The sequence below is a fragment of the Mus musculus genome, chromosome 12, assembly GCF_000001635.26.
Source record: "Mus musculus strain C57BL/6J chromosome 12, GRCm38.p6 C57BL/6J".
NCBI lineage: Eukaryota > Metazoa > Chordata > Mammalia > Rodentia > Muridae > Mus > Mus musculus.
The window spans coordinates 102,616,128-102,630,813 of record NC_000078.6 but is presented as its reverse complement, the minus strand read 5'-3'; the positions used below and the strand labels follow the sequence as shown (position 1 = coordinate 102,630,813).

Genomic DNA, 14,686 nt, shown 5'->3' with positions numbered 1-14,686 from the left:
GTAAGTACTAATGACTGTAATGTTACTGAAGGTATCGGGATCAGCGGCTGGACTCTAGCTTCCTGTGATGGCTTGTGTATTCTTGGGCCAGGGAGTGGCACCATTTGGAGGTGTGGCCTTGTTCAAGTAGGTGTGACCAGGTTGGAGCAGGTGTGACACTGTGGGTGTGGGCTTAAGATCCTCACCCTAAGCGGGGCGTGGTCGCGCACGCCTTTAGTCCCAGCACTCAGGAGGCAGAGGCAGGTGGATTTTTGAGTTCGAGGCCAGCCTGGTCTACAAAGTGAGTTCCAGGACAGCCAGGGCTATAGAGAAACCCTGTCTCGAAAAACCAAAAAAAAAAAAAAAAATCCTCACCCTAGTCGCCTGGAAGTCAGTCTTCCACTAGCAACCTTTGGATGAAGATGTAGAACTCTCAGCTCTGCCTGGATACTGCCAATTAAATGTTGTATTAAGGGAGTGGGACCTTGGGGCAAGAGCCTACCCAGCTAAATTTAGATCCAGGCATGGTGGTACACACCTTTAACCAGGAGACAGGCATGCTGATCTCTGCATTCAAGATCCATCTACAGAGCAAGAACCAGGATAGCCAAGCTTAGGCAGTGGAGGATTTAGAAAACATATAAAGCCAGTGATAATGTAATAGTACAAGGGGGTCATGTTCTAGTTCCTGTAAGCAGCAAAACTCAGCAGCTTCAGCCATGTGGCTCTGGCTCTAGAGTTAAGAATGGAAGGAACTACTGGGACAATTGATGCTGGTTAGTTGGAGCTAAGAAATTAGCAATGATTAAGAAGAGACCAGCATCACTGGGTTGAAATCTGGGAATTGTTTTCTGGGAGCACAAAGAAGCTGTGTTCCAGAGATAGCCAAGGTTGTACCTTGTGCTGCGGCTGGACTTGGTAATGTGTAAGAGTCACCCAGGTGGTACTGGTTTTGAAGGCATGCAGGTGTGAGAGGTCATGGAAGACCATTGGAGAAGGTGTAGCCTCAGCTGTAGTTGATGGCCCAGGACTGAAGGGGTCATGCAAAGAATTTGAGCTTTCACACCATGAAGAGAGCCTATGAGAGGCTATTGGTGAAGCCTAGTTGGAGTGGTACACCCTTGTTTATTGGAGATGTCAGCTGCCATGCTCCCACCTTGATAATGGACAGAACCTCTGAACCTGTAAGCCAGCCCCAATTAAATGTTGTTTTTATAAGACTTGCCTTGGTCATGGTGTCTGTTCACAGCAGTAAAACCCTAACTAAGACACTTTCCTAACAATCTATGTTTGGCCACCCACTACCGATTAGACAGACAAGTAATAGTGAAAAGTAGAGAAAGATTTAATTTTTGTGCCCACATGGAGAAGAAAAGGAAAGAGACCTGGTGACCACACCTGCCTCCATCCAAAGTCCATCCCCAGGATCCTGACCTGAAGGTCAGGTTTAAATAGTGGTTAAGAAGTTTGCATAACTGAGCATTTGTGGCCAAGATGAGGATCCACCTATTATTGTCTGGGCCACAGTCTCTCCTACAAGATGACACGTTTGTGCGAGCATGTATGGTTATAATGTGTGTGTGTGCATGCCATAAAGTGTGTGTATGAGAGAGAGACATGTAAAGCCGTTAGTACACTCTAACAAGCTTGGTCTGGCCATGTACCTGCAGAAGGCTTGAAGTCCCCCAAATGTTGGTGCCACAGGGCATTGCCACTGTCTGTGGAGTAAACATGTTGTCTACTTTTCTGCCTTAATTGGATTGCTGCTGCTTACCATTGCCCTAGTCACTGGAGAACTGGGGAACCGGGTCAGGGAATAAAGGCACCAGCCTCCCTCTTTGATCTGGGGCAGAGGCCATCTGGGTATCTCCCTTGGTGTAGTTTACAGGTTTGAGTGGCCAGACTCAAACTCCTGACTATGGGACTTGTGACATTCCTTTGGGTGTAAGGTGCTTATTCAGGAAGCTTCTGTGTCCTCCATCATTCTGCTTTGGGAAGCAGACCACACAGATACCCTGTCGCCGCTGCCTTTTGGGGTCCTTGAGAGGCCCCGACTGAGAGACTTAGTTCTGTGTAGTAGACTGGTTCTTTAGCCAGATCCCAGGACTCTAATGGAGCCTAGAGATATACATCAGGTCTTTGATCTGGGCCATTTGTCCTACTCAGCCTTGGCTAAGGCAAAACTTTTGATGTAGTGGGTCCCATTTGAAGTCACAGCTGAAAACACCACTCCGGGGCCACATGCAGGGAGGAAGGGGAAGAAACCGTGGGCACCCTTTGGTGTGAACAGAAGTCTAGTGTCAGCAGGAGAGAAACCTGGGTTCCCATACTGTGAAACTCTGTGTTCACGTCACTGAACCCCTGTGTGGTTCTGTGTCTTCATCTGCACCCCGTGTTGTCAGTGCTCATTAGGAGTACAGGGTGTAGCTTCTGGTAAGCACCGTGTGGGTGGCAGTTGTCATTACCAACCGCAGAGAACCGAGGTGTGGCTGCACATTCTTTGAGGATGTCAGTGTGAGCCAGTGCTAGTACCCAGGCTCTGCAGAATTCAAGCCTGGCCCATGCTGCGTTCTTGTGATATGCTACTACCAGAGGAGTGGGGGCTTCACGTTGGTCACAATATGAACAGCAAGGAGAGGGAGGTCTAACAGCTGGCGTTTATTGGATGCACCATGCTCCTCCACAAAGTACCATCAACGGGAGTGTGACACCGTGCTTGTGTCCCTTGAACTGGCATACACTGTATTCTTTGACCACCCTGTTCCTCTGAGGGGCTTGAATCCTTGCATATAATGAGCAGGGTCTGAGCAGGTATGCTGCGGCTGGGTGTGTTGCAGAACGGTGAGGTTTCTTTCGGCAGTTGAAGCCTTAAGAAGGTGGTAGCCACAAAAGCCAGTCCTCCCACTTGGCTAATTCCCGCTGCAGCCTCAGTTGTAGCTTTTGAACTCTGAAGTCAGGTACACCCTACCATCTCGGAAGCCATAGGTTTATCTTAGCAACCTTGAATCTCCGTGACTCTGTGCTGGGGACATACGTTGCAGTGAAGAACCCTAAGGGGCCCAACTGACAGCAATCTGCAGCATGGTGATAGGGGAGAGTTGCCCTGAAGAAGCAACAGGAAGTCTGGGGGTGGGGGTAGTCTTGTGGGTACAGGTGAGATGAGGGACCTATGCATTCTTCCGGTTTGTTACAAGGTGAGTTGAGAAATGTCAAGAGTTAGGAAACTTGGGAGCTGGAGAGATGGCTCAGCAGTTAAGAGCACTGGCTGCTCTTCCAGAGGTCCTGAGTTCAATTCCCAGCAACCACATGGTGGCTCACAACCATCTATCTGTAATGGGATCTGATGCCCTCTTCTGGTGTACTGGAAGACATGACAGTATACTCATATACTTAAATAAAACCTTAAAAAAAAAGAGTTAGGAAACTTGCCCTGAGGGGTATGTGGAAGAGTTAACAGTAGCCTCATCTTATGAATGGGGAAACTGAGGCACAGTACAGTTAGATGACCTTGGCTACCCAGAAATAATGGAGTTAAATGGGTTTCCTGGCCTTGCTTACATCTCTGCCTGGTTCCAGGTGCTGGCATTGGGGTGAGGACATAGTGTCTGGGCATAGCTTGGTTACCAGGTAGGGCATGATTATGCTAATTACTGTTGTTTTGGAAATCGGGGTGACTCGTGGGCCACTGGGATTTGCCAACTTTGTTCCATATCCTCTCAGCCTTGCCTGCCCCGCTCAGGAGCCTCAGTGCCTTTGTCTGCGAGGGGAACAGTGGCTCTTTGTTCTCTCTGTGTGCTGCATGGAGAACCGTGTCCAGTGCTGGCCTTGCCGGACAGCCAGACCTGGAAGTAGAGCAAGTATGGATTCCTGACCTCAATGGTCAGGCCTTTCAGTGACATGCTCTTAACACTCCCTGAGAAGGACAGTCCACGCCCCTCCCAAGGGGGAGAGCAAGCAGTCTCTGGGGATGTTCTGGGAGCTGAGTGGTCAGAGAAAAGGAAGGGTGAGCTCACATGGAGTCTTTACCCTGAGTCCTGTCCTCACCCTATCTAGGAGACAGAGCTTTGACTGTGCCATCCCTTCCATACAATCCCCGCATCTGTGATGCACTGTCTCCTAAGGGCCCCACCATTGCAGTGTTCCTTCTGTGGTGTTCTGGTTCCAGGAGCCCTTCACGCCCATCTTGAAGCCTCAGATGAAGTCCAAGGTAGTGAGGAGAGACTAGGGCTTCTCTGGGGTGCTTTCGAGTCATCGTCCCTGGAGAATGATGGTGGCTACTCTGGTCACTTGAAGAAAAGCAGAAAGGCTCGTTTATACAACTCAAAAGTGCAATAGTGGCTCACACCTGTGACCCCAACACCCAGAAGGGAGAATCAGGAGGGTGGCTGCAAGTTCAAGGGCAGCTTGATCTACAGAGAAGAAAAAATAGCCGGGTATAGTGAGTCTAGAGGCACAGACAGGCAGATCTTTTGTGAGTTCAAGGCCATCCTGTTCTACATAAAGTGGTCCACGACAGCCAGGGCTGTGTAGAAAAAGCCTGTCTCAAAAAAAGTGGGAAGGGGAGCTGGTGAGATGGCTCAACAGTTAAGAGCACTGACTGTTCTTCCTAAGGTCCTAAGTTCAATTCCCAGCAACCACATGATGGCTCACAACCATCTGTACAACTACAATGTACTCATATATGTAAAAATAAATAAATCTTTTTTTAAAAGTAGGTGGGGGGAGAAAGAAGCGAAGACTCGATGTTGTGGCAAGAGGTGGCCATACTGTGGAATAGAGCCACACCAGGCCTGATGTGTGTCCCGAGTTGCTTTTCTTGTGAAAGGGCTTTATTGGCATAAGGGTGCCTGGAAAGTACACAGAGGAAGGTGGCTGGCTTCCAGACTCAACTGTTTACCTTCTGTAGAGCAGCCAGGAACGCAGGGAGCTTATTTTCCAAACAGCCCCTGGTTGTCAGGTCTACGGGCCTCAGGCTAATGTCCACCTCCTCCACCAATCCTCAGGGGACCCCTGGCCTTTTTCTGCCTGATTTTTTGTCCTTGCAAACTCCAGTAGCCCAAGATGTACCTCTGGATCCTAAAACGACAATAATGAACACAAGCATGCCCTACCTGGTACTCAAACTAGGCCCTGACACTATGCCCCTCCCCAGTACCTGGCCCAGCGAGGACTGGAGATGGAGACCAGCATGGTAGTTCTGTCTGAACTTAAGGAATGTGCCCACTGTCAGTCTTGGGACCCAGTCATCTTTTCATAGCTGCCGTAGTCTGAAAATACTGTCCTTTTGTCTGTGGTACCTGCCACGGCAGAACCAGCAGGCATGGCTGTAGGTCCTTGGGTGCAGCCTCTCACAGTAACCTTCTTCACTTGCCTTCAAATCCTGTCTGGGTTGGAAGAAAATCTAGTGTGGCATCACCACACAGAGCCAGAGAGGCCCTTTGAGTTTCCTCAAGGAAAACTGAAGCCAGGGTTATGACAAGCTGGTGGCTTGGCAGGGCAGACAGTGGCATTCCTCTGGGCCTCAGGCTACTGCCTGCTACATAGCATGGCTGGCCCTTTTTTTTCTTCCTCGGTTCTTGGTGTTCTGGTCGTAGGAGGCAGGAGTATCATTCCCATCTCCCAGCCTTGCTGTGAGGTCTCAGAAGACACCCCAGAAGCAGAGTCAGGGTGAATCTCCTTAACGTCGAGACCGGCCAGACACAATTTTAAACAACAACAAAAGATCCTTGGGTCGCATCCCTTCCGCTCCTCAGTCTGGTGTCCTGCCTGTATTTGGTTTGTTTGGTACACAAGCCCATCACCATGGGAAGGAAGCATAGCCCTTGATGTTTTCTTATTGGGAGGTCCTTTTTTTTTCTTTTAAATAGGGGTGACATTTTAACATCTCTCCTGGCAGACCATAAAAAGTGGGGTTAAGGACAGCAGGAAGGAGCTGTCGTATTCCCAAAGGCTTATCAGAAGAGTTAAAGTAAGGATGTATGTGCAATAGGTGTGAGCAGGGCCTGAGGGGCTGACAAGACAGAGTATGCAGTATGAACAAGTGTGGGGAATTGTCACCACTCATAGGCCTGCTGGGACAGGGGAACCAAGAATGTAAATGGAGCCATAGAGATAGATGGCTGGCCGTCCTGGGAGATGGGCTGTGCAGAAATACCAGGACTGAAAGAGTCATGAGGACCAGGTACAGGGATCAAGCGTCATGACCTACCTTCGATATCACCTTCGCTATGGCCCCTATCTGCCATTCTGCCGGAGGGCAGCAGCTATATGGTTGTGACTTTTGGGATTGTGACACCCAGGGGACAGAGTGGACATGGGGCAGAGGATGGAGGGTGGGTTGGAAGTTTAAATCAATTGCCTTAGGTCTCACTTTGTATCCAAGCCAAACTCCCACCCACGTCCTAGGCAGGTTTTTTTAAAGCATCTGCCCTCACTTGCTTAATTTGTGATTTCCTTTCCCATAGTGATTGGGAATAAAAGGAGACAGGTATGTATGTCATTCGCTTACTGTCTCTTCAGAATGACAGTTTGTAGCTATCTTTTGTCACAAGTGACACAGACCTAGGCAGCCCTGAATCCTCTTAGGCTAGCTGCCCGTGACAGTGAGGAGTAAGTCAGGGGTTGCTTTCTCCAACCTAGTTGAGGCTCTGTGGGGGGTCAGCCAGGTACTGGGCTGGCGCCACTTGCCTCCAAGAGTCTAGCCTGGCAGGTGGTGATGACCATGTGCTGGCGGCAGACATCTGGCGCATCAGGAAGCGTGGTGTCAGGGTGCCCTGGCTGTTGGCAGGTGCTTTTGGCTTGGGGTCAGGTGATGCTGAATACCAGCCGGCCACTCTGGCTCCCTCGAGGCTTGATCCTCTCAGCCCTGTGTTCTTTACCAAACAAACACATTCCCCTGTGGAGCAGTGTGTGAAGTACTCAACTGACCCCCGGCATGCAGCCCTGTACTCCGGCAGCCCTCCAGGGTCAGTGACACGCCCTGGTTTCAGGGTGGAATCCAAGTGCCCAGGTTGTCAGGGAAGCGACTCCTAGACTTGCCAGGAACACCACTTTGCCATGGCTTCAGAGTATCAGGGGAAGAATATCTGCTTAGATGGAGCTCTGACTGGGTGACTGGTCATTTTTCTTAATCTCTCTGAGCTCTGGTCTCAGTGGTTGGGCAGATGAGGTGTGTCCAGTAAATGCTATCTCCATACAGCCAGTGTACATCGTCCCTGCTTGTGTGCCTTTGGGGACCTGCATGCTAACAAGGAGTCTGGGCTCTCCTCAGCTACTAAGAATAACGAGTAGTGGGGCCCTTGGGCTCTTACTCTGTCTGTCCCATCTCTTGGGGTACTGCCGAGGCTCAGGGGTCCCAGATGTGGACTCAGGAACTGAAGTTCTTCTCCTGTGTTGTTCTCACCTTACAGCTGAACCTCAGCAGACCGATTGAGGAGCAGGGCCCCCTGGACGTCATCATCCACAAGCTGACCGATGTCATCCTCGAGGCAGACCAGAATGACAGCCAGTCCCTGGAATTGGTGCACAGGTTCCAAGTGAGTAAGGGTGGAGGGAGGGCCAGGATAGGAGAGCTGTAAGCTTAGAGCGGTGGCTTCTGTAGAGACAGCTCTGCCACGGGCGAGCTGCGATTTCCTGGGCAAGTGCTCAGCGATGGGCCAGGTCTTGCATGTAACGCAGGTTTGATGTCAGTACTGGTCCAAGTGTTGATGAGCCCAGATAAAGTTTCTGTGTCTCCAGGGCAGGTGTGCTCACTGGCTGGTGGCTCCACCTTGACCCCAGGATGGGACCTTGCTGTTGCACCAGGTCAAGGGTCCCTTTCTTGAAAGCGTTTGAACCATGTCCTGCATTGACGGGAAAGCCTCTCAGTTGTTTGATTTGATATTGTGTATGACACTTCTCACAGGCCCGAGGGAGGATCCCTGCTCCCACCCATTTCCCCAGCAGCTCCAGGTTCTGACCCCTGGTTGACCTGCCTGTCACCTTGGGGTTCTCATGTGGGGTAGCCATTGCTGCTGTCATCGCTGCTGGCTCGCCCTGTGTGTCCTCTCTTGTGGACAGATGCGATTCTTTCCTCTGGCAGGGAGCTCAGGAGTCATGAAACAAAGTCGTATTATCAGCGGAAACTCAGCTAAAACAGTGGCTGTTCCAGGGCCGCCCCAGGCACAGGGCGCTTGGACCAGCACTTTTCATCTGCAGTAATTGGAGGCTGGAGATCCTTTCCTCTGTTAGGACAAAGGGACTCTTGTCACACAGCAGCCATCCTGCTGACAGTGTTCCTCTTGCCACGTGTTCAGGGTTGGTGGCCTCAATCCCCACCCCACCCCCTAGCATCTCATGGCTCTCACCCACTTCCTGGAGACCTCTCACTTTCGAATTTCTTTCCCCACCGCTTGTCCTACCTACTCCGTGCCTCCTGTATGCTGTCTAGGGTGTCCAAAATGAGGTAGGGATTGTCCCTGTGGGCCTCTGCATGGAGCCCCTCTCGTTTGCTCATAGGCTGAAGCTGTGGCCTTGGTCCTCCTCACCTTGTGGGGTTTTCTTGTTTGTAAAATGAGTGCTCGCAGGGAGGAGCTGCTGGCAGTGATGGAAAGAGCTTCCATGCTCAGCCCTAGAGGGTGCTCACTACTGGTATGTGCCATGCATACTCCTTGGATCCCTGCTCTGGGGCAGTTCTTCAAGGCCAGCTCAGGAGTGAGACAAGGCTAGAAGGTTTGGCCTGACTGGCCCCTACTCCCTGGCCTGAAAAGCAGCCAGCTTGAGCCTGTTCCGTATCTACATCCCGCAGGGCAGGTCTCATCAGCTTTGTTTTATAACCAGGAAACTAAGGCTCAGAGGTGTGCAGGGTGTGGCAGGGCCAGGGCTTAATATTGACTTTCTCAGAGAGCCCTCTCTGCTCCTTCCCTGTGTGGCTCTTACACCGTCTCTCAGTGACCAAGTGACCGAATGCCTTCACCACCATCCTGTAGGTACAGTGGACACTCAGTGAAGCAGCCACCATCATGTCTCCTGTCCTTTAGGGGACCCCCAAGTGTCTAACTCCTATGTCTGCAGCTCTTCAGAGAGTGGTTGTTCTCTGGGGAGAGAGCAGAGCCTGGGGATTTGTGTAGAATGTCTGCCAGTCCCACAGAGGATGGTGCTGATGCCTTGCAGGGACCCTGCTAAGCTCCCTCTGGGGGGAAAGCCAGGCCGGGGTAAGGGTGAGGACTCCAGCAGGAGCCAGTCACTCACTCTTGTTCCTCATTACTTTTCTATTGCTGTGATAAAAACACTATGACCAAGATGACTTGTAGAAGAGTTTATTCTAGCTGACAGTTCCAGAGGCAGAGTCGGTAGAGCTAGGGAGACATTAGCAGACAGTGGCAGCCCGGCAGAAGGAGTAGGAAGTTGAGAGCTCACATTCTCAACCTCAAGTGTGAAGCAGAGAATGAACTGGAAGTAGGTGAGGCACTTCCTTCTCAGAGCCTGCCCACAGCAGCACACTTCCTCCATCCAGGCTGCATCACCTAAACCTTCCTCCAGTAACACCAACTGGGAACCAAGTGTTCCCATGCCTGAAACCACAGGGCACGTCTCTCATTCAAACACCATAGGTAGCTCTCTCAAGCCGGCTGTCAGAAAGTAGTCAAGTGACACTGGAACTGGCGTTAGGTCCTGCTGTCCCCCTTCAGTGCCCTGCCGCTTCTTCAGACTCAGGTGAGAGGGAAGGCGCATGAGAGCCGCCTCCAAATCCATGGGCCGTGTAACCCCAGTAGTGTATAATATAGTTATGTTATTATGATCATTATGTCCATAGCTGCTTTGTCTGCATGCATGTCTGTGTACCACATGTGTGCTTAGTGTCCATGTAAGCCAGAAGAAGGCTTTGTATTCCACGGAACTGGAGTTATAAATAGCTGTGAGTCTCTATATGTGCTGGGATGAACAGCCAGTGTTCTTAACCGTGAAACCATCTCTCTAGCTCTAGAAGAGTCAACTTACTGATAACAGATTTACATTGCTGGGGTTACACGACCCATGGACGAAGGCTAGGGATTAGGTCCCTCGGGGCAAGACAGTAGGGACTATCAGCACTGACCTGATCATCTCTCCTTGGGAGATGCAAGTTCAGAGCCAGGCCACATAGATCCAGGAACTGACCCTTGAACTTGACCATGCTATGGCCTTCGTTTTCAAACTCTTGTTCAGTTTTCTGTATTGGACAGTAACAAGAAGGCATTGGCTTGGCTTGGGACCCAGGAGGAACAGAGATGCTATGATCAGGCATGGTGACTACAGGAGCAAGAAGCAGAGCCCAGGACCTGTTATACAGAGAGATCTTCCCTGCACCTTAAGTGTTTTGTGCAGTAGATCAAAGTGAAGGGGCTCTGCCTCAGAAAGGACTCTTCCAAAAGGACCCCATCTTACTCGGGTCCCCAGATTTTAGGATCATATGTAGAAAACGGTGACCTTTGGAGATGTTCTTATGAGCCTCTGGTCCTCAAGGAAGGGAGCTTCGGAACCAAGACCAGCTTCTTCCTTGTGTCCAGGTAGGCAGGTGGGAGGGTGTGGGCCTGGTGCGTACTGCAGTTCATTTGAGCCGGTTGTCATGGAGACCACGCCCGTTCAGTTTTCCCTTTGGATTAACCTCACAATGAGGGCTCGCTGGGATGATTCAGGGTTTTCTGCTCCAAGGGTCATGCAGCCAGCAGTCTGGCGCCTTTGCCCACTGCCTGAGACTTAGTTATCAGTGCACAGACATGGGCAAAGGTTCCCCCGGGGAGGGCCCTGCCTCCTGGGCCATTGGGGATGGGTGTGGCTGGTATACAGGAACCCTGGAGCCTCTTGGCTTCTCAGTGACTTCCTCTAGTGAGCAGTAACAACCTTCTCTGTCACTTTAGTGCCACCTGTCTAGTCTGACTGCAAGGGTTAGACTGGTGGCCCTGGGGCTCCCGAGACTCCCCAAATGGAGCATGCCTGTTGTAACCCAGCAAGTAGGCAGCTCTTCCATGGGTGGTCCCTGAAGAAAGACAGGAAGGAGGCATGAATCCAAAGTGATGGGTTTTCTCATTATTTGTGAGTGTGTGCATGCATTCACATATGAGTTTGTGGGTACATCAGGAGTGTGGGGGTTTTGCTTGATTTGTTTGAGACAGGGTCTCTCTTTGGCCTTGAACTTAGTAGGCCAGGCTGACTAACAAGCTCTTGGGACCTGTCTGTCTCCTCCTCTCTAACACTGAGATTATAAATATATGCCACCATGTGTTTGCGCTCTCTCTCTCTCTCTCTCTCCCTCTCCCTCTCTCTCTCTCTCTCCTTCCCCCCCCCTCTGTCTCTCTTTCTCTCTCTCTCTCTTCTCAGGGTTCTTGGTCAGTCTGTCAGTTGTCTGTCTGTCTGTCTGTCTGTCTGTTTGTCTGTCTGCCTTTTTGCCTTTTCAAGACAGTGTGTCTTTACCTAATCCTGGCTGTCCTGGAACTCACTATGTAGATGAGGCTAGCCTCTAACTCACAGAGATCCATCCATGTTTGCCTCCCAGTGCTGGGCTTAAAGGCATGCTCTACTACTCCTGGCTCTGGATACCTTCTTTAAGGGCAGCCTTGTGCTGTTCCTTCTACCTCTTCCTTCCCACACTAGCCCTCCACAGAAGCCACTCAAGCCTGACTCTTGCCCACCCTTTGTGCAATCGGTCTGTGTAGGCAAGGTCACCTTCGTGAGGATGCTCTATCCCGATAGTAGATGCAGTTCCTGTTCCAGGCCTTCCCCATCTTGGCCTTTACTTTCCACCACTTGGAAGTTCATAATTCATTGTCAGTTGTTGTTGTCTCTCCGGGGCCACCTGCTTCCAGGATCTTTGTCCCTACTGCTGCCCTCCACACCTGGCATATTTTGAATATGCCTCTGTGTTTGTCAATAGAACTGTGGGGAGGGAGTGTCTGGTTTGGGGCTGGGTGGGCCCTGTGGGCCAGGGATGGGTGGAGTACACAGCTCTGGGTGACTAGGAGCAGGGAAGAAGAAAGCCAGGAGATTTAGGGGGCAGGGGCTGCTGCCTGACATGTACGAGGGAATGTGCCCTGGAGCCAGCAGGCTGCAGAGCGGCGTGGCAGGGCCAGAGCTCAGGGAGTTTGGGAGCCAGTCTCTGGAGCTTGGACTTTCTCATGCAGAGAGATTAGGGAGTAAGACGAATGGTCATAAGGTCAGGTTAATTGATTGGGGGGGTGGGGCGCTCAGGATTTTTTTTTGCCAGTGCAAGGTGATCTTTAAGCAGGTAATCACTAGAGCTTGGACATCTGGACCAAAGAGGCCTCCATGCTCAGCCCCAAGTGTGCTGTATTTGTGTTTCCCTTCTCAGCTGCCAGGACAGGATAAAACACTACTTGTTACATCATCCCAAGGATACAGCAGGGAATTCCCGCCCCGACCCCATTTATTGGTTCCTTAGTTCTCCATCGGGTACCAACAGCGAGCTGTTCAGTCACCCTGTGGGAGCCCTGAGGCAGGAGACCCACCCTGTGGGTCTGGGCTCAGGCAGGGAGTGCAGCTTGCTTCTGTACGATAGACTTGGCAACCTCTGGTGGCTGGCGGAGAGCGTGGTGTTCAAGGCTCTTCCTGCTAGCTGGCTGAGGCTCTCTTGGGTCTTCAGGACCTTCAGGTGCTGGCACAGTTCCTCATGGTTAAGGCAAGGGGATGAGAAGGTGGGAAATCTCATGCCGGTTCTCAGTAGGTTCGCCCTGCAGGGAAGGGACTGAGCTCACTCCAGGACTCTTGTTTCCCTTTAAAAATTAAAATAGCCTACAAGGTTTTTGTGAGCATTTTTTTAAATTAATATATGCATATGTGCTTGGAGCAGTGCCTGGCATGGAATGAGAACTCTGTGTGTGTGTCTGTGTCTCTGTGTGTGTCTCTCTATGTGTGTAGGTATGTGTGTGTGTCTGTGTGTGTGTGTCTGTAGGTGTGTGGATATGTGTAGGGGTGTGTCTGTGTGTGTGTGTCTGTGTGTGTGTAGGTGTGTGTGTGTGTCTGTGTCTCTGTGTGTGTGTGTCTGTGTGTGTGTGTCTCTGTGTATGTAGGTGTATGTGTAGGTGTGTGTCTGTGTCTCTGTATTTAGGTGTCTGTGTGTGTCTGTGTCTCTGTGTATGTAGGTGTGTGGATATGTGTAGGGGTGTGTCTGTGTGTGTGTGTAGGTGTGTGTGTGGATATGTGTATGTAGGTGTCTGTGTGTGTGTGTCTGTGTCTGTGTGTGTGTGTCTGTGTATGTGTAGGTGTAAACACTGACCGTTTTCCTCCGTGTTGTCAGGTATATGGTAGTACATGCAGACCCTGTGGCACCAGTGGGGCACTCGCTATGCTTCTAATAAAACTGTCACTACAGTGACAGCAGCACTTTGCTCCCAGCTTTATCTGTGGCCATAGCCAGTTTATAAGTTCTCAATTGTAATTGGAGCCAATGAGGCAGCAATTATGAAAGTGTCCCTGAGTCGAGGCACGCCTGTGAGGGGGCCATGGAAATGTGACTCTGCCTAAAAGGCAGGGTCAGGGAGAGGCAGTAGCCAGAGGGACTTGGCTGTTATTCCTGGCTCTGCTCCTCACCAGTTAGCCCATGTTGGTTCCAGTCACTGTGCCTGCCATACGAGGGACGTTTTAGATGATACTTAACAGTCACCTTGGGATCGCCCCTCACTAGTTCCTAAGTGTGGCTGGCACCTCCCAAGCCATAGCCCCATCCACCCTTCCCTCTCAAGTACGGATGCAATAGCACAAGTGTGGAGTTCAATGTGGCAGCCTCCAGCACTGAGCAGCCCCTAGTGGAGGGTCTATGCTGTGCCGGAGGATGGAGGAGAAGGCAAGGGGACAAAGGTTTCCTTGTTCTTGACCTTCTAACCCAGTTAGGAAGCCAACATCTAAACCCACAAGAAGTTGTGTAACAGTCTAAAGTGAGCTTCTGTTGGTTTGCATGTGGGCCTCTGGGGTCAGAGCTAGAACATGGGACCCAGAAAAGATTTTCTATTGTCACAGCAGATGGATGACAGAGGCTGTCTTTGTCTAGTCACGTACCATGTGGACACCCTGCCTGGATCCTGCCCATCTCTTACTAGCTGTTCCTTATCTCAATCCTTGAGATAACAGAATGAGTTACGAATTTTTCAGGCCTAAGGAAGCTGCCACCTCCCGAGGATCATTTAGAAAGAGGCAGGACTGTGGCTATCACGTATATTCTTGTCATATGTGCATGAGGGGCTCCTTTGGACAGTAGCTAATGGTGCCTTTAGCTACTTCCCTTTCCCTCAGCTGGCTGGAGGGTCAGTAACTCAGGGTCACCTAGGAAGAGTTCAGTACCTTGGATTGCTTCTGACCCAGCTGGTGCCATGTGCTGATGAAACACAGGCTAACAGAAGCCAAGGGACTCAACGCTGCTTATATCCCAGTCCCAGAACAGCAGACTCAGTACAGGGCGGCCATGTGGTCAACCTCAGGATGACTGCAAATCTCAGCCAGAAGGCCAGTCCCCCCATGGAGACCGTCATACCTCCCATTGTTTATTTAGGTCGTAGGGACTGGGCACTGCTCTTTCTGCTGAAGGAGGAACTCAATTTAATGCCTTTGTCTGGCAGAAGGCACTCCTCCTATCCCCACTGTGGATAGAAAACCCAAGCCCTGCCATTCCACTGCCCAGTATCAGAGTCCTTACAAGTGACAGGTAGTGTTTTACCTCAAGGTTTGGTGCATGCTGAGT

General features: G+C 50.9%; 1 protein-coding gene across 1 annotated transcript in view; it reads left to right on the top strand.

Moving 5' to 3' along the window:
• The window catches only part of Itpk1 (inositol 1,3,4-triphosphate 5/6 kinase), a 136,287-nt gene that overhangs the window by 74,056 nt on the left and 47,545 nt on the right, over positions 1-14,686 (top strand). The window contains exon 3 of the mRNA NM_172584.3: positions 7,389-7,514. Coding sequence (NP_766172.1) covers positions 7,389-7,514 — 126 coding nt within the window. The remainder of the gene's footprint in view (positions 1-7,388; positions 7,515-14,686) is intronic.